This window comes from Centruroides vittatus, unplaced genomic scaffold (genome assembly GCF_030686945.1).
Source record: "Centruroides vittatus isolate TY-2023 unplaced genomic scaffold, ASM3068694v2 contig_2733, whole genome shotgun sequence".
NCBI classification, from domain to species: Eukaryota; Metazoa; Arthropoda; class Arachnida; order Scorpiones; family Buthidae; genus Centruroides; species Centruroides vittatus.
Window position 1 is genome coordinate 38,413 of NW_027121740.1, and position 21,119 is coordinate 59,531.

The following is a 21,119-nucleotide window of genomic DNA, read 5'->3' on the forward strand; positions in this document are numbered from 1 at the left end:
GTCTAACAGAACCAGAAGACAACAAGTCTGAATAAACAACTTATCTTAAGCACATTAAAAAAAATATTCTACAGTTTAATATGTTTAATGTAGTCTATTATTCATTTTCTACAATACTTTATAAATTATAACTTTTTTTAGAGTAATTTCTAAAATTTTTAAATAATTTTCAATGGATGTTAGAGATTGACACATTTTTGTTAACTGTATGATTTGTTTAAGCATTACTGTATATCAGAACAAACCACAATAAGATTTTCAAGATACTACGTAGTAAAATAATTTCAATTTAAATAATTTAAAAGAAAAAAAAAGAGAAGAGAAATATATTTTTTTCCCCTCAAAGTTTAAAATTATTCTCTTACCCAGTAATACTAAATTTCAAATAACATGGCAGTTGGTTTAATTGAATATCCTTTATCTTTATTAACTATTATTAGTTATTTCTTTTAAGCAGCAGATAATTACATGAATACTATTGTAGTTTTTAAGCAAGGAGGCTAGATTTGCAGTTATAATAAATAAAATATTTAAGTTTGTATTATATCTTAAAAAATTCCTATTTGTTTACAATATCTTTATTTATGTGTATAATATTCCTAAAAAATATTTATGTAATAGTTGATCTTATATTACTTTTATTGTTTGGATCAAATTTAAAATAATAAACATTTGTCAAACTTATGGCCAATGAAATCATTTTTATACGTTTGTGTAGAAAAAAGGTAACTAATGTACAGAGAATTGAAAACTAACTCATAAAAATAAATTTTTCTTCCTTTTTTAAAATCATATTTTAGAATATTTTATTTTATATATACAGTATTTGCATAGAAAATGTTATCTTTTCATTTAAAATTAAATAAATATATTAAATTGTTGATATTTTATTGATAATCTTGCTATTTACACTCTTCATCAACAAGCTTCTTCATAAACAGCTATATAAAAAAAAAATTTTAAATATATTATTAACATTTTCTTTACATTAATATTTTTCAAAATATTTATAAATGAATAAATTTGAATAATTTCTGCCTTACCTTCAGAACTGGAAACACTATATGTTCTGCCACTGATGAGGGGGAAAAATTTAGATATTATTATCTAAAATTTATGTTTAAATTAAGTTAAACTAAAATGTAAAATTATCTTTTAGTGCTATTTTAAATACTTAAATGCTATATTTCATTGTCTTAAATAGTAAAAAAGATATATTTCAAACAATGACACTAAGATTATTGAAATAACTAAACTTGATTAAATTATTCCTTTTATTAAAAGTTCTCACTGGACATTATTACATCAATAAGAATTTGTATTATCATCTCAAATATGCAATTTGGATTTGTTTTTATATAATCCTCCTCTTCTTGATCTAGTGTTGTTCACTAAGAACTAATGAAGATAACAATTTATCTTATTTTAGTTATTTATGTAATATATAAGTATAGAATAGATTTATTCGTTAAATACAACATTGATTCATTCAGTAACATTTGTTTTCATTAATGAGAAAAAATTATATTACTGTATTTGCCTGTCTTTGCATATGTATATAACTTTAGGAAAATATCAAGCATTTTGTAAGAATGTTAAACAAAATAATGACACACACAATTATTGTTTCATGATATCAGTAGGAAATTCAGAAAATATAAAAAACTTTTTTAATTTAACAAAATGATTATGTATAATTTTCTCTTTTAATCTTGTAAATATAATACAATTCACAATTGATATTTTATAACAGAATTTTTATATCTATTAATAAAATTAGTTAATGTGGCACACCAGCATATTGAGATATATGGTGAGTTTCAAGGTAAGTCATTAAATAACTGCATAATTGATATCTGAACAAAACCAGCTAGATTCATACTTCCTTGCAACTAAATGCAATGTAATCTGATGAGTATATCTAACTTCAGTACAATGCTGTCAGATGATTTAAATGTTCACTAGTGAAAGTCCAAAATGGCTACTTCACTTGAGTGTTGCACAAAGGTTGAATTATATGTTTAATGAAATGTTTGCATACAGAGAACTTGATAACTATTGATGTACATTGTTGAATGTTGTATTGGGTGCACTAGTTTTTTCCAGAAAGCAAATGAAATGCAATGGAATGGCACCATCTGAATTTCCCAAAACTCTCAAAAAATCTGTACACAACCATCTGCAGGAAAGGTTATGCTTCACAGTGTTTTGGGATAGTAAAGGAGTAATTCTGGAACATTACTTGCCCAAGGCTCAAACAGTAAAAAAGACAACTCTGTGACCTTCTCCAAACCAAGGCCTGCTATGCAGGAAATGTCAAGGTAACCTTTTCAAGAACATGTGCTTCATGTAAAATAGCTCCAGGTTTCATACAGAAATGACATTGGGATTCTGTTTCAACTTAACTTATGTGATATGCAGGCCTTCTACACCCACTGTACTCCACTGACTTGCAATCATATGACCTCCCATCTGGGGCACTGAAAGACACTGTGGAACCACCATTTCCACTCCAATAAGAGGTTCGGTTTGTGTACGAGCGTTTCTGCAGTCAGCCAGAAGACTTTTTTTATTTCTGGCATTTGTGCATTGGTATCCTTGTTAGCACAAATGCATTGACACCAAGGAAAATTAACTTTGAGATTTAGACAAGCAGACTAAATCTTTACTCTGTATATATACATTCCAGAGCAGTTTGAGGTTACTTAATGACTGACCCTTGTACAATTACAGTCCATTATGGATGAGTTTGTTTTGCAACAGGATTGGCCAATGTCTAGGAACAATGCCAATACAATAAATTATATTAATGTTAATTTAAATTTCAATGTAGAATCAGTAATAAAAAAACATTAAATTTTGTTGCATTAATATTGAAAATTTCTTGATTTAAAATTTAAACATATAATTAGGATTTTCAACAGATTATGTTTTCTTAAATCAAATATTATATGCAAAAATATGTATTATCTTGATTATATTAATTTGAATTAATTAGGTGCTTTTAAGTTAAAGTTAATTTAATAAATGATACATACTCTTTGCTTCCCATAGAACTTCTTCTTTCTTTCATGACCTAAGAATAGTGAATTATAATCATTGTAATTGATAATGATGATGATAAAAAGTAAAAATTGCACTTTTTCTAGTTGAATAAATTTAAAACATTGCTTTATTAAAGCAAAATTATCTGGAAACTTCAAATGTTTTGAAGTTTCCAGATAGAAATGAATTCACCTAAAAATTAGGTGAATTCATTTCTGTGTGTGTTCCCTGAAGATTAGTCTAAAGAATCAAAAACATTTGAGACTTTTATATAATTTGCTCTAAGTGTTTATAGAACAGTGTTTTATATTTATTAAAATTAAATTATTTTGGTATTATCTGTATAATGAAAAAATTAATTTAATTTATTCAGAAATAATAAATTTTATAAAAAATGCAAAAAACAAATGGATAACTCAATCTTACTGTTTTTATTGAATTAGCATCCATTTTTATATTATCCAATTCCACATATCCAACTGAAAAATTTTAATATTCTTTATAATTACCAGTAAAATAAGATTTTAATTAAAAATTTGGCAATTTACTTTTTCCTTTATCATTTTGCACAAGCCATCTTCCAACTGGATTATTTTCCATTCTAAGAATTAATAATATATCTCCTTTCTTAACAGTTAAATCATTCTGACTTCCTTTTCTATCATTTTTTACATAACCTTTATCTAATGGAATTTCATCTCCTGTTAACTGCAGTAAAATAAACATTGTTACTTAAATTTTTAAACAAAAATACTAATTATACCAAGCCTTCTTACACCAAATTTTTTTCTTCTTTTATCTAATTCTCTTTCTCTCCTTTCTTGTTCTTTTTGTTCCTTTTGTAAATCCTTTAATAATTCTCTCTGACTTTTACTTCTTTTCCTTCCTTTGTTGTATACTTGAAATTCATAACTAACAAAAATTTAATAATTAGGTAAAAATAAGAAACAAATTAAAATAAATATGACAGAATATAAAATATTACTTAGAAAAAGGCATCTCTTCATATATTTTGTCATCATTTACCTTTAAAACAAAAATTTAATTAAAATAAATTCAAATTATAAATAAAAAAAAAAAGTACATAAAAGACTAAATTTAAGGAAAACAAAAATTATTACTTTAATACTTCAAAAACACTAGTTTTAACTAGTATGTCAGATTTATACCTAACATTTATGATTCTTTAAGTGTTTCTAATATTGGGCATAAGCCTGAACATATCTAGTTTTTCTAGATATGTTCTATTTTGCTCTAATGGTGTTTAAAAAAACAAAAACAAACAACAAAAAAGATATCAAACAAAATTAACCTGTGTATCTTGGTATAATTCTTCAAGCAAATTATCTGAAATATAAAATTTGTATATTAATTAAACGAAATAACAGAAAAAGTTATATGAATAAATGGAAATTTTAAATAAGAAGATACCTGAAAAGTTTTCATTTTTATTCTGTGGTAAATGATAACTGAACTTTTTAGGAGGAAGTATTGGTGGGGATAATTCATTCTTTCCAATTTCTGATCCACTCCAAATACTATCGAAATTTTCTAAATCATTCTCTCTCCAAAATTGTTTTCTATTAAAAATATATAAACATGTATTTATTTAATTTCAAAACAATTATATTCTTATGAAATTTAATATCTAAAAATTAAAACTTTTTCATATTTTAAAAACAAAGCTCAGGTCATAAACTTATGGTAATTTATTTTATATCTACATAACTGAAACAAGAACAGATGAGATTTTATAGAGTAACACAAATTAATAAGACACTATTAACCTATGATTTAATAACTGTTTACATAAATGTTTTCTTAAATTTACCAATAGTAAATGACAATTATATTACAATATCATTAAGCAATGCTATTTCCCAATACACACTAGACAATATACCAAATTTAACTTTGTTAATTAATGTTTCCAGTCAAAACAAAAAGAAATTTCACGTATTTATGTAAATACTTCAAAACTTGACCTTATAAGTAAATAAAGATACTTAATTACTAGTTACACAGCTGCAATGAACTTAAGATTAACTATCCTTTAATAAATTATGTATAGAATAAATATTTAAATACAAAATTTAGAAATTCATATACAAAGTGTAAATTAAAGTATCATCCTTCACTTGAGAAATTTTTGAATATGTTTTATGTAAATATTGCTGTACATTTATTACAAAATTACAAACATTTAAAATTAGTATACCCATAGAGTAAGCAGATTATGACTTATGTACTAAACAGTTTATACAAAAAATGTTTAAAATCACATGAAATGACTTTTGATTGTTTATTTCAGTAAAAAAAGACATATAATTATGATTAAGCATAGAAAATAATCTAGAATTAGCAAAAGAAAATACTTGATTTAAAAATCTAATATATTGTGAAACAATAATAAAATAAGTAAAAGATAGACAATGATTTTAATGTAAACAGCAGAAAAGCCTTTTATGAAGAAATTTTATGAACTAATAGTTTAAAGACAGTAAATAATTTGTAAACTCAACACAGTTTTCATAAATATATCGTTTTGTTGGAAAGATTAATGTTTTCATCACAGCATACACCCACATTATTAAATCCTTATTATTACAAGTTACATTAACAATAAAAATAAACAGACACCAAGGAAAATTAAAAAATATATATTAACAACAATAACAGATAAGAGTGTCAAGGAATTAAAATATTTAAGAAATAAAACATTTTTAAAGATAATCATAAAGGCTGATCCTTTCTTATTTTTTTTCAAGAAAAATAACAATGATAGTGCAGTATTAATAAAACAGCCAAACAATACATTAAATAAATCATAGTCATGTTTACAATACAAATAAACATAATTAATATAAATAATAAAATAAGAATTTACTTTAAAGTAAATTGGATATATCACCATCTGTAGCATCATAATAATGTATCAAGAAAATTTTAAGATCAGGAAATTTAAATTTTTACAATACTGTAAATTTAAATGAATTTTAAAAACTGTTTTCAAAATTGTAAAATCATCACTGCCATTTTTTAAAATCTTAGTTCAGCAAATTAATGCATAAATCATTTTAAAAACAACTAAATTAACCTGTCACTGATGTCAGGTATGTTAAGATATGTAAATTAAAATTAAAATAATTGCTAAATAAAATAAATATACCATACATAATTTATGCCACTAGTATATTGTATTAACTATTATAAATCAAAAATAATTTACGTGTTATTAAAAAAAAAAAGCTATTTTATACAAAATACAATAGCATATATGAAATTCTAATAAATATTTTAAATTAAAAAAAATAAAAATTTTAACACTAACATTCAAAATATAAAATACTTATTGTAAAAAAATAATTATGCTTAATAATGGGTTTATTCGTTTGGTTAAGAGAGCGCTTAGTTTCACGCTATTGTGACGTAATTTCATCATTTTTATAACAAACAAGTGTAAAATTGACGTCGAATTGACATAAACGAGCACACCACTCAATCGAACAGGCGTCTACAGTAATTAGTCAGCCGTTTCTACAGTTCGGCATTTTCACATGAATTTCACATGAATGACATTTTCACAGAATTTCTATTATATTTATCACAGTTATATTTTCTCTATTTTTTTTTGCCATATTTTCCAATTTTCAACAACGATAATTATTCTTAAATTTCAGCATTATTCAATCCCAATATCACATAATTACACATCGTATGTTAGTTTATTTCTTCAGAGACTATCTGATATAGTACAATCTCGATAATCTGGCAGTTCGCTAGCTCGACAAGTCCAGTAATCTGACACTAATCATTCTCAAGTGTTACTGGCACTGTTGCTAACAAGTAAGTCATAGAGAAGTTTCCCAATAGTTCAAAATTTAATTTCCATTAAATCTGATCAACATCCCACTAAACGTAGCTTGATAAAGAGCCCGAGCTAGGTCACGATATTAAAGATTTTTGAGCAGCCTAGTTATTAGGCTGTACAATACATATTGTACAGTATCGCCTAACACAACACTGTATAAATTCCTACCAAAAATAGTGTACCTCCCACTAAATTTTCCACAGTCGCTTCAATTTACCACTAAATTTAGTGAGAATCCAGAAATTTGGTAACATTGATTATCGACGATGGCTTCGCGCTCGGATTTTGACCAATCCTCAAACTGCAAACATGCAAATGTTTTCTTTCCGATTGATAAAACCATTGAATACTTCCACGAATCCGATACTGTCCCGGTCCCTTATATATCGGTTTACCGAGATTGTACTGTATTATTAATAATCGCATGAATAAAAATATTATAGTACTCTGTGATTTATACATGGATGCATTTCCACACAAATTAAGAGGAATTATTCCACTTCAATTTGGAAGATTCGTTCTTGGAATTCATTAAGTCACAGCAATGTAATATTTTTTAAGGCTACACATAAAATTCAAATTATAATTATAATTAATACATATTGTACCAAGATAAATGGCATTTGAAACGGAAATTTATATGTATTATACAAGGATGTGAAAGTTACCTTTATAGAACCATAAGAATCATTCGGTCCATGCCCCGGACGCAGAGACGTCTCAAAATTTAATTTTTGAAAAAAAATTAATTTATGACTGACCCCAGTCTTATTTCTTACAGACTAAAGTTAACGAAGAACTATAAATATCGAGTAATCGAGTAGTTATTCTAATTTCGTCGATTAGAAATCAACCTTTTGTAAATTTATCACCACCAGTGTGAGCATGTAATATATATAAAAATTTAAAAAAATGCGCTGTAACACTTACTTAAATTATAAATAGTAGTAACAGTTAATACATTATTTCAATATTACATAAAAAGGTCGCGTATATCGCAACCTAATTTATTTCATAATCAATAAATGAATATATTTTAAAATGTTCTCTAAAAACGTTTAAAAATTTTCTAATTAAGATTTATTTCTGAAAGGTATAAATTCGCATCCGAATCTAGAAACGTCCATAATTTGTATCGATTTTTAATTTAATTAATATTAAGGAATAATAAGTTTTAACTTATTTATTAATATACATTAAAAATGCTAAAATCGTCTATTTTACCTAAGATTTATTTATTTTTAATATAATAAATTATATTTACGAATATCATTATAATATTTATTAAGTTAAACTTTTTTATTCCGTTGATGAAAACAAATTCTTAAATTTCTATTGGTTAAAGACAGGAACCAACGAAAATATCGAATCCGGACTGATTTCATCCCTCTCTAGTCAGAGCTAAACCTGTTTACCAGAAAACAGAAAACACTAATTTCTCCAAGATTAGTTAAACTACTTTAGGATATACCGGTTTAGAAGAAATCCAGTTTTTCGTTTTCTAAAATTTATAACCAGAGGGCCTACACACAACCAGAACAAACACACCTGGTCATAAATTACAACCAAAGGATAATATTTGTAGGCCCACATATAACCATTAATTATTCAATTCTCGTCGACAGCTTTTCATCCCAAGTATAAATTGTAAAGATTTTCAAATTCTCATCTATTTATATTCTTAATATTGATTCTAAATTATAACAGAATTTTACAGTATCTCAAATTTCAAAAATGAGAAATACTAGTATGAGTTTACATTGACGAATTTGTGACACAACAGTGTCAGGAAGATTGGATTTGTTACGCAATCCACTAGCACATAATGGAATATGTATCTAGCTGTTTTGTATTTGTATATTAGGGATTGACCTGGCTGTCAGTCAACGTGTATGAGGAATGGGAAACAAAACTCCCCAAATATATGAGAAAAACTAAGTTCTGATCGAATTCAAAAACAGACAACTCACCGTGATAAGCTATTTTTTCGCTGTGAGAGAGATTACCCCCCTTACTGCATAGCATCCTGAAGACGTGACATTAAAAAAAGAAGATATTTCTACAAAAAAGCAAACTAGATTTAATCTAGGTAATTCAGACCGGAGTCACAAGTAATCAAAACAACTATTTTGCTAAGGTGTAAAGTCAAAGGAATGCTAGTTTAGGTGACCCAAACTATCGTCCTCTTTAAAATCCGCGACTTGAAAACAAACACAATATTAGTTATATCAAAATAATAATATTTTATTGTATAAAAAAAGTTTAACGATTTCGTTGGAGAAAGTAGTTAGCTACCATGCTTTTTATGCAAACCTGATTTTGCAAGTTTTTCACCTAACTTTTAAAATGCATCGATGCATATAAATTTTAATGAGGAAACGTTTAAATATTTTAAACACAACCTTACTTTTTTATATTTTATGTTTAATTTTACACAAAGCAATATTTAACAAAATAAAAGTAAATAGTATTTATGATGGTGACACTGATCATTAAAACAGATTAAAAGTTTATTTTTACTCTACTGCACAAAATATGGCAGACAGCGACTTCTTATTGGACTTGCAATTTAGGAAAAATTGTAGATTATAAATTCCCACAGTCGTTCGTTGTCTTTCCTTAATCTCGAGAACGGAGTTAGAAAGATGAAAGACGAGACCAGATATGAAACCTTGGAGGCAGGAGGCCCCGATTAACTATATGCGAACTTCCGATACAAACCGGAGGTAACTTTATATAATTCAACACTTTTCTCTTGAAAGTTATTAGATAGCACGACTCTATTGTTAAAGGAAAAATATGATGTACAGGGGAAAGTCACTACTAATTTGAAGTGGAGGACATATATTTGAAATTAAATCAATTAAAGGTATGATTAAAAATTGTAGCCAAGCATTATGTCGATGTCACAATAAAATAATTTCCCGTATTTTCGTAAATTTTAACCCTTTGACTACAGCAACTCTATCATTACTAGGGTTTCTCAAACGGGATTCCGGGATCCCGGTTGTTTTTTTAACCCGGGAAATCCCGCAAATTTCTTAAAAATTCACTTTTTTCTTATTTTACGTTAAGGTTGAGGAAATTTTGCAAATAGAAAGTATAATTAACTCATAAACTGTCAGAATACATTTGTATTTATTAATTTTAAACCTACTTATTAGCTTTTTTAAATTTTTGCTGGTTGTGGCATGTCACAAATGGTCAATAATCAATACGTAGCTTGTTTGTGGCAGGACTCTCAAAATTCTTTACCAGTAATATCTGGAATAATTGTGCTTATGCTGTCTTAATTTTTAACCATGCCCAGAAGCTTCAATGACTGCGTAACGCCAAGTTGTGCAAATTGGGCGAGGATACAAACGAGTACGAAGTCAGCAAGTATGAAGTTTTTCTTCATAATCTGATTATTAAAGACAAACGAACTGCTGAATTATTGGGATATGATGTTTCTATTAAAGTAGTCCAGGTAGACAAATCAAGAATACTAGGAAACAAAAGAAGTGCTACAATCTCAAAAACGAACTAGAAATCTTTCAGGATACAGGTGAAAAACACAATATTTGTCTTCTCTTAAATGCATTAAACACGATTCCAATCACATCAATTGAATCGGAAAAGGCATTCTCGGTAGCGAGACTTTTCATTACTAAAATAAGAATTAGATTGAGTGATCGGAGTATTGACCATCTTTGCTTTTTAAAATCTTATAAAAATTTACAATATTTTGTATTATATTTTATTTAAAAAATCAAAAATTACCTTCTAAGTTAAAAGTTTGATCTAAATTCATTTTTCTTTAAATTTTCAACTCAATTCAAAGTCATTTTTTGTTGTTGAATGCAGTTTCCAGCAAACTTTAATAAATTTTTTCTATTTGTGAAAATTTCTTCGTAATTCAAAGGTAATTTTTAATATATATCTTACACATCATCATTAATATGATTTTGGAGGTGGCAGAACGTATTAAATTACTTTAAAAAACGAAAAATAATTATATCATTTGATTTCATGATATTTTGTATATCTTAAAAATACTTAATTTTGTCCCGGGATATCCCGGAATCCCGGGAAACAGTTCACTTTTATCCCGGAATCCCGGGACAAGCAAAAGACCAGGAAATGAGAAACCCTAATCATTACCTTGACTAATAACATGTGTTTAAATTTTGCTCTTTTTTGTTTTTATCAAATACATTTAACTTCCAATTTAGCGGATAATATACCACGATAAATCGGTAATTTTTAAATTTAACGATAATTTTTAATAAAAATTACGATTACAGTAATTAATCATACTTTAATTGTGTTACATAACTATGAAAATTATAAAAAGTACAGGTATATTAATTTAACAACTAGACACGCACTATCCAGAACAATACAACGACTCATTTGCGAATGCATTCCTACCGTCACCGATCACGTAAAATCGCAACCCGATAAATCGGGAGTTGACTGTAATTACGTTTTCAATGATATTTTCTCCTAATAAGTAATCAATTAGAAATACAACTTCAGTATAATCCTTTTTTAAAAATACTATTTAATTATTATTAGTTTTTAAATCAAATTCTAAATGACAAATAAAGCAATATTAGAACTATAAACAGTTTCTAATCTACGATATCCCTATTTCTAAAAATAGGTTTATTTCATTTGACGTCATTGCATTCCTTTCTAGTTCCTTCTACACATAAACAAACAGAATATACAGTACATATTTTCTAAAAACAGTTACGATAATGAACTGAGCATTTATAAACTAATTAAGTGAACAAAGAAACACTTTTTAGGTTGTTACAAAAGAAAAACAATTTTTAAACAATTCAGCATGAAATGCATTGAATGAAAAATTAATTCAGTACAATATATGTAGTACATGTGGATGCATATATATATATATATATATACACACCCACACCCACACATATATGCACATTATGTATATATATGAAATAATATTCAATCTCAACTGTTTCTTAATTAATGAAACAGTTATATTTTCAAAAATCTTTAATCAAAAACACATTGAAAAATATCTTCCACAGGACAACAAACTTACAAACTTAAACTTAGGTTTAATTGTTAAAATAATTATTTTATGGATGATTGTATGTTTTTTTTTATCAGATAATTGTTATTGTCAAATTACTTAATAAGATAAAATTATTTTTGTGTTTACTAAATATCATTTTAGATTCAATTTTATCTCAACTTTATGATTAATTATTGATGTTTTAATTTATCAAATATTTTACAAACATTACATTTGTTCAAAAATTATCTCTAGATTACAGTAATGATATAAGATAGCTATAAATAGAACGATAGCCACTCTACTGATAATTCGGGGAGTTATCAATACTTCATAATAATTTGAATTTTCAAAAATAATTAATAAATATTACTCTAAATCAATAGTTAATTATTATTAAGAAAAGAAGGATTAAATTGAATTTTTCTCGCGACACTGAAATTCATAATGGATTGAGTCTAACCATCAGTCAAGATTACGGCAAGATTAACAAAAGTTATTCAGCACGAAGAATGAAAAACGAAATATTATAGGAAAACTCCTTAAATTTTATCATTAAATCAATCATTTAAATTATAAAAACCTAATCGAAAATCCATTTTATATACAGTAAAATCCACATGATTATCATCAGAATTTACGTATAAAACTTCGCTTATTGTAATAATAACTCGGTTATTGTTACCATTATTTCCACTATTTCTATTTCTCAATTACATTGACAGATTTCTATTCAAATCGGACTTAGCTTCAAAAATAAAATCTGAGACTGAAATATAATCCAATCGGAATGAAACGTTTAACGTAAAAGTATCATATCATTTATTTGTTAAGAATTTTTAAAATAAAAAATGTTAATGATAGAGTAGTTCTGAATTTTCAGAGCTGCATGCATGGATGAAAATGAGAACAAAACTGGTATTCAAAGAACTGTATTAATTTACATTACATAATTTATCAATTTGATAATTACCTACAGGAGTGACAATCTCCCAGATAAGGCCGATTAAAGTCGATTAATCAAAAACAAAATCTACAGAATGCAAATTTGATATAATAATCCTGGTATAATCTTTAAAAAAAATCGTCAAATGGATTGTGTCAAGACCACTAGGACAAAAATAAATGCAGTTTTTAATGATGGACTCGGTCATCGTCATGCTTACTTATTACAGTTCACAATGTAAATATCTTGAATATTGATAATGTATACTTATTAACGTTCAAAGTAATTAATGCAGGCTGGATGGCCGAGTGGTTAACCGTTAAGGTGTCTGATTACCGCAAAGGAAAATCCAGGCCTCCGAATCCGGACGAGTCAAAAAATCCTAGAATATCTCGATGATGATTCGTCCCGGATATTTATGTCCGGCTCCTTCCCTCACCAATCGACTGTGCCCCCATTATGGGCTGGCTGAGCCCACGATGGGCTTGATTGATTAAAAGGCCTTTTAAGTGCCTGGCAGGCACCGAGGCACCAAAATAAAGTAATTGATAATTCGGTTAAAATATCTTTTCTAAGAATATCTCCTGAGACAAATCCAATTTATGAATTTTAAAAAAAATTTTTTATAATTTTAATAAAAATAATAACGTAAAAACTTTCGTTTGAAATACAAAATACAAATTATTCAAATTTTTAACACAGATATTTTCACTTTAGAATTTAAATGTGTATTCAACGTTTTTAAAACTTTTATTTCTTTTATGCTTGAAAGATATTGTATTACTATCACACAAAAATGCTTATTGTTCTACTATGATTTTACTACAAATGCATACATTTTCTAGCATGCATTGTTTATTTAATACTAATTTAATCCACAATTTTCTAACTACTGTAGTTGTAATTGATAATTATGAAACAGCATAATAAAAAAAATTTTTTTTAATTATTTAAAATCTTAATGCTAACTGTAACCTGTTTGATTATGCACACCTTCTCTAATAGATGACATAAGAATATACTTTTTCTAAGGAAAAATGCTTTTCCAAACATTTTGGAAGATGTAAGTAGATAGAACCAAATAATTTATTGTGTTAGAATTCTATTTAATTCTTCTATTGATGCATGGTTTAGAATTTTGAAAACTGAATTAGTTAAGGGGTTTCTAGGAATTTTTAGTCAGAAAATCAACGAATTAGATTTTCAAAATTCTGAACCGTGCATCAATAGAAGAGTTAAAAAAGAATTCTAATGCGAAAAACTACTTTGTTCTATCTACTTCCATCTTCCAGAATTTTTTAAAAGGATTTTTCCATAGTAAAACCATTATATTTTAACGCCATCTGCTCGAGATCAGGTGCATAACCAAAGAGTTTACAATCAGCCTTAAAGCAAAATTTCAATTCTCACATAAAAATTGAGTGTCATTAACTTTTGAATATATCTATAATTTGATACTATATAACGGGTGGGCAAGCAAGAGTTCAGTGGGAGCCGAAATGTAGGTTTTGCAAAATGCATGGAAGCCACAGTTCTGTACTGTCGTGGCAGATAGTATGGTAAGGCTGGGAAGGATAGCACTTTCAGCAAGAGCCACAGCTGCCCATGCCTGCTATATAATAATATGTGAGTTAATCTAAAATAAACTGTTTTCATTCCAAGAGTTATAGAAAGCACTGATGATAAAAATAAAATGATAACAATGGTTGTAGTGTATTTCCATCCTGACACTACATTAGAAATTCAGGGTAGTTTGTTACAATACAATTATTCAGTTCACAATCTAATTGATAAACTTCATAAGAATTCCAAGAAAATTATTCTTAGTTTTATTTCTGGGATCTAATTTCTTTATAAATACAGAAATACTTATTTCTAATAGAATTAAATAATAGAAAATGATTTAATATGCATTTGTTTTAAATATAATATACTAGGTAGTATGATTTATGTCATACTTAAATCAATATATTTATGATCTTACTGTTTTCTATTATTGTAACATCCAGTGGAGTTATTAGTAACATCTGTAGCAGTAATTTGTTCAATTTTATTAGCAGATGGAAGTGGTGGAGGAGGAGGTAATCTTGAAGGTTTCTCTGAAAAATAAAAATTATTATTATGATTATTATTATTATTATAAAAAAATGCAAATTCACAAAACACCCATTTTTCAAATACCTACTTGAAATTAATGGTTTCTCTATATTACATTTCATTTTTAATGGAAATGAAACAGTAATATTAGATGGCTTAACTGGTTTAGGTGGTGGCGGACCCAACACATCTAGAGGAGGAAGTTTAGTTCTTTTATATTGAGCTTTACACACATAATTATTATTAATAAAAACTTCGGAATAAAACAATTTCTGAGGAGAACTAAATAGTCTTTTCTCAATTTCTTGATTTATATCCACTTCATAAGTTCTATTCCACACTGTCATTACATTTCTCTGATTATCTGTTCTTTTTAATGAATTTTCATGTTTGATTGGTGAAGGCTTGATAATATTGACTGTGGGTGATTTATTATCATTTTCACAATCACTGCTATAACTTTCACTGCATAGTCTGTTTTGAAAAATGGAAGATTGTCTGCAATCTCCTGATGGACTACTTTCATAGTTTTCTTCCACACCACTATCATTTGATAAACTATCTAAACCAACTTCTCTATTCTTGACTGATTCTTCATTTGACTTGTTGGTTGTTTTTTGATTTTTACAAAATGCTGGAAGTTTTACGTTGTTTGGCAAATCAAAGACAGAAAGCGACCTTGAAATGGAAGGTATGTCTAAATTCCTAATATCTTGTTTTGAAGTACTTAAATTTGATGCAGATGATTTTACATTTTTGCTTTTCTGATTTTTATTTCTTGGCTGAGTATTTGCTTTCATTGATTCAAAATGTTGAGCAAAGAAATTTCTTAAAGCTTGTACATTTCCCCTGGATATTGTTTCAGTCATTCTTATTCTAAAAAGAAGGAAAACAAAAAATTAAAGTTTTTAAACCAAAAATAATTCAATTAAAAATTTATGTTCTCATTAAAGAAAGATAAATGAAATTTTATAAAATTGATAACTAGTAAAGATTAATTTCAATATGAAAGTTATAAATTTGAAATGATGTACCAATAGGTCATGAGAGAAAGTTACTCCAGGAAGCTATAGTAATGCACTTTTAACATTTTCCGCATTTAGTTTGACCCCAAAAGGACATATCCACCTAGCAACATGTCAGTGACCTTAAGAAACTTTAAAATATTGTACAAGATTTTAAACTTTCTTAAACAAATAAATAAAATTTTAGAATTTACTAGACAGGTTTCAGAAACTAATTAAAATTTAATGCTGATAAACATTTTTAGTGGTAAACAATGACTGTCTAAAAACATATTTATAAATGACATTCATAAGAGAGATAAAACACTTAATCAGTTTTGCATACTTGTTATATCAAATGTAAATAGAGAAGTAAGGGTAAATTGATACGTTATCTTTAATTAACAATAGTTATTTAGTTTATGATAAAATAATTAAACTTCATTTACCAGCCTAGAAATTGCATAATATGAATCAACAAAAACTTTAACCAGTCTCTCTCACTTTTTATAATTAAATAATTTTTTTTAGTATGTATGAACAAGACAATTAAGTAAACTAATTTATTCTGTTTTGAAGACAATTAAAAGTAACAAAAATGTTGCAATATTTTTTATCAGTGAAGTATGAAGTTCACGTGATCTATATTATAGATAAAAGAAAATTATGAAATTTATTCCTTGAGCAATAATATATTACAGATTATTATACTGTATTTAGTGCAAAGGATTATTAAGTGCTTTTTATTACAATTAAATTAAGAAAACTGGTTACAAAAATGATAAATTGGAAGATTATGGTAACATAATTGCCATATTTCTTTTATATTAATTAACTTGAATAATATAGAAATAATTTTACATAATAATAATAATTTTTATTTCATTCTGAATATAATTCATTTTTATCACCTATCTATAATTAAAATTACAAACAAAAAAATACAAATGTTATGAGTCACAGCCATTAGTTACTTACTGTAGAAGCTTTTCACAATTAAAATAAATGCTCTCTTCCTAAGAATCTATTAAGAAAGGTCAAGTAAACAATTTCTGACACAGGAAATAATATGCATTAATCAGTTTTATACAGTATAGATTTTTTATTAATAATTTAAATATCATTTAAATTTTCAGTCTATAATTAGTGACTTAAAGAAATAACACCACCATAACATATTACTGTAATACTGGTAAAAATTTAGATTTTTGCATTAAATTCTTTTTTAAAAATAATATAATTTAAGGTGTTTTTATATATCCTCCAACAAGTTTGAATTTCCAGTTTTATTTTAATTTTAATTATATTCATAGAGGCTTTTATTTTTAAACAGGTGCTTCCTTGTTAGCCTTGAAATCTTCCATACTAGATTTCAGATAATTAACCTTGGACAAAGTAGAGCAATAAATTACAGTTATCTTCCTTACATAAAAATAGTTTGTAACTGTCCTATATAATTTTTTAAAAAATTTCAATACTTTTCCCTTATCAATTTGGTAAAATCCATACAATAAAAAAGAAATAAGAATAATAATAACAAAAAACCTATCAAGAGAATCTATTTTAAACCAGTTTTGTTGACCTCATTAAGAAATAGTCATTTCCACACCTACCTGTATAGCGATTCTAGTGGGATGTTCACCTCATCAGACTGGTACGTCAGGAGTTAAAATAACTACAATGAGTTTAATAAAACAGTCTTAAATATGTGGAAATATTACTTAAAAGCATAATAAATTATGAATTTCATAGTAGTTAATAAGTAAACATAAAACAATGACATAACATTTATTTCTCAATTGACTCAAATTGTTTTTAATATGAAACTTTTGACGTCTAAATACATAATTTTTATATATTTATTTTAGACTAACAAATAATTTTTTTTTCATCCTTTTATAATACAAACTGAATTGGAAAATTTTAAATTTTAACTATATACTTCTGAAATAACTACATCATTATTTATAGCAGGAATAATGAATGACTCATTAATTTTAGTCAATTCTTAATAACAGCAACATATGCAGGGAATTTCTAGCATTTTATTATTGGTTTATTATTAATTTTACTAAAGAATGTACTTTTTTCTTTTTATTCTTTAAAAAAATACAGTGACGTGTATAAAATTCTATAAAATACAAAAAAACTTTTATTATGTTAAACTTCTTTAAATCTAATATTTTAGTTTATATTTCTATACAATATAAAATAATATATATATATATATATATATACACACACACACAAGTATATGAAAAGAATAACAACATAATATAATTTAATATTAAATATAAATATTATTTTTATAACTTGTTCTGGTAAATAAAAATATTAAAACTCATGGGAACATGTAGTACTTTATTCACTGTATCAATGATTCTTAGAATTCTTAAATGATTTAGCATTTTCTTAGAAGCAATATTTATTTCTTGCTCAACACATTGCAAATTTTATGGTAGAATACAGTAATGCAAGTAAGAATTTCAGGTAAATGATTAAGGTCATCGCTCTTATGTTTTAAGTACATGCATTAAATAAGGTATTCAAACTTTAGAACCACTTCAAATTGCATGCTGAATAATAAGTCTGCTTTAGCATAATATTTGGGGTGTAACAAGAAATGTTGATATAAATCATGATCAACACAACCCAATGTCTTTTGTTATTATAGAGGATGTTCCTTTTCTATTCTCAACTCACAATAAGCTTTTAAGGGAGTAACCTACAACAATACCAAGACTTTAAAAAAAATAATGCACTAATTTTCAATTCTCAAACTAAACAATAGCATATTTAACTGCTATTTTAAATATTTCCATTGATCCAAATTGAACTTAGGCAAACACAATGCAGTCTTGTTTATGAATTGAATGAAAATATAAGTTTAGAATAATTTTTATGCCACATAACATTATCTTATCGTTATCTTAACGTTCATTGTCAATAGCACGCTAAAAGTTAAGAGAAAAACGTAAAAATGTGTGTTTATTTTGCGTTAAAAATAAGTAAATAGACGATTAGTATCCTGACTATTAATTTTTGTTGTGTTGTTTGCCTCGATGGTATTAGCAAGGAGGTCGAATCTATCTATGTTAACTACTGAAAAAAGTTTAGGTACAGTATATATATGTTGCGCTATAATTAAAGAAACTCGAATATGACGTCACTATTTATAAAAATTCTATTTTAATCGAGTAAAAAATAGGTTAATAATTTAAAACGAATTAGAATTTAAAAAAAATACTAGATACGCGAGCGTTATTTACAATATTTTAACAAAAGCATACAATTCTCACCTGGGGACGAGTCGTACAGAAACGCATCTAACGGAACTTTGAACTTGAGGTTGCGTTATCTCCTCATCCATTAACTTGGCAGGTGGTTCTTTTCCTTTCCAGTGGCCTCTTCCTTAATTCAGGCAATTTTTCTTTTGCTCCTGTAAACACGTTATTAGCCTAATAAAGACGCTTTCTCTTCCGAGTTCCGTACATTACTCGCGCTACAACTTTGACAATTAAACGGATGACGTCAAATTTCGTACTTAAAACGGAAGATCATAAAAATCAACTAATTTTAACTCGCTCTAAAATATATTACCATCGAATATTTTCAATTTATAGCTATTTTCCCCTCAAAGACTAACAAACATTAGTTACGATCCGGACGTTTAAACACTACGTATCGTATTACATTAAAAACAATGGCATAAACATATTTTGAAAGAAAAATTAAAACCCAGGCGCAACTAATAATCCGTTTAAACACAATTTTATAATAACTACAAGGTTTTTATTGCTATTTGCTCGAGCAAAACGGAAATTAAGTTAAATTTACGGGTTGAAATTACGTTATCATTATATAAAAGTTATATAGACGAGCTTAGAATTAGTTTAAAAGTGATACCTCCATACCGTTATCGATACAGACTTCTAGCACCTGAATTTTTCATCTAATTTGCATATTTATAAACTTACCTGATACGGTACAAGGACAGTCAGTTCTATTTCCTTAATTCCACATTAGAGGTCGAAGAAAAATGTTCTACATTCCGAATATTTCTAAGCATCTCCTGTGTGTTTATCGCACAGGCGCCAACTGATTATTGTTAACGTTTTACCAAGCACGATACAAGTTGCGCAGTAGTTAACAATATCCATTCTACCGTCCCACCGAGGGGGAATATTGAAATTTAATCACAACACTTCTACACTTTTTCCGATAATTCGAAACCGTGCTTCTCGTTCTGGTTTTGAAAACCCAAGAAACAAGTTTCTCGCCATACAAATAAACCGGTTTATTTACAGCTGTAAAAGAGATAATACCGTTTGAAAGTCGCAATATGATTGATGTTTTACTATATATAATTAAACTTCCACTTCCTTTCGTAGTTACGATATGATCGGTCAACGACTTGATTTGCTGGGGAAGACCATTTTTAAAATTTATATGAACCTACAGGCATATCGCTTAATTAAGTTAAAACTCGTTATAACTTTTTATTTATTTATTTATTTTTTGCCTAAGTTTTCGTTAACTGGTTATCGGAAAATTAAATTCGATAATAATAAAATTAACATTCTTCTTAGTTTACCGATTATTTGAAAAATAACACCAAAGCTATTAAAAGAAAAATGTAAAATCATGCTTCCTAGACGAAATAATTCTATATTTCTAATTCCTTACCATGCTAAAGTTTAATAGGTGAAATTTATATTTATATATCTAACAATAACTTGATATTTTGTATTATTTTAAAAATCAGTCTGATATCAAGAAAATTTAGCATAAAACAATAGACTATCTCATAAACTGCTTAGTTTCTTTTTGATTCAATGTCTAGTTGAATTTGTCAAATGTACTTTGATTTTTTGATAATTATAAATAAGATTTCAAATCAATCTATGATGTAGAAATTTTAATTACAGTTATCTTTATCAGATAAATTTAATTTATTAAGAAAACATTCATTATGTCACTAATGGAATGTTCTATCTTATGTTAAGTTCTATCTTACTGCAGGAAATTCTTTGTGGTTATGAATGACGACACACAACAGTGTCTAAAATCTTCACTCTAAACAATAAATTCCTACTGAATACATTCATGTTTAAAAGC

The 21,119-nt window shown here is 26.7% G+C and overlaps 1 protein-coding gene across 2 annotated transcripts; it reads right to left on the reverse strand.

Moving 5' to 3' along the window:
* Positions 1-871: 871 nt before the first annotated feature.
* Positions 872-20,648, reverse strand: LOC136971939 (FYN-binding protein 1-like). 2 transcript variants are annotated; one of them, XM_067266457.1, is made up of 14 exons: positions 19,979-20,648; positions 19,301-19,440; positions 17,615-17,676; positions 15,086-15,873; positions 14,885-14,999; positions 4,477-4,625; positions 4,358-4,392; positions 4,031-4,071; positions 3,822-3,957; positions 3,594-3,753; positions 3,472-3,524; positions 3,039-3,076; positions 1,044-1,075; positions 872-941 (listed from the first exon to the last, which is right to left on the reverse strand). In XM_067266457.1, exons 4-14 carry the CDS (start codon positions 15,864-15,866, stop codon positions 919-921), a joined length of 1,563 nt encoding a protein of 520 aa, XP_067122558.1. In that variant the 5' UTR covers positions 15,867-15,873; positions 17,615-17,676; positions 19,301-19,440; positions 19,979-20,648; the 3' UTR covers positions 872-918. The 2 variants fall into 2 exon arrangements, with proteins under 2 accessions (XP_067122558.1, XP_067122559.1); XM_067266458.1 differs by lacking the exon at positions 19,979-20,648 and having other exon boundaries at positions 19,301-19,608.
* Between the last annotated feature and the right edge of the window lie 471 nt (positions 20,649-21,119).

Excerpts from the sequence above, each read along its gene's own strand:
- LOC136971939 (XM_067266457.1), bottom strand. The coding sequence starts at position 15,866 with ATGACTGAAACAATATCCAGGGGAAATGTACAAGCTTTAAGAAATTTC. Across the intron at positions 15,000-15,085 it reads AGAGAAACCATTAATTTCAA|AGAAACCTTCAAGATTACCT; the intron begins GTAGGTATTTGA and ends TTTATTTTTCAG. Across the intron at positions 4,626-14,884 it reads TGTTACAATAATAGAAAACA|AAAACAATTTTGGAGAGAGA; the intron begins GTAAGATCATAA and ends TATTTTTAATAG.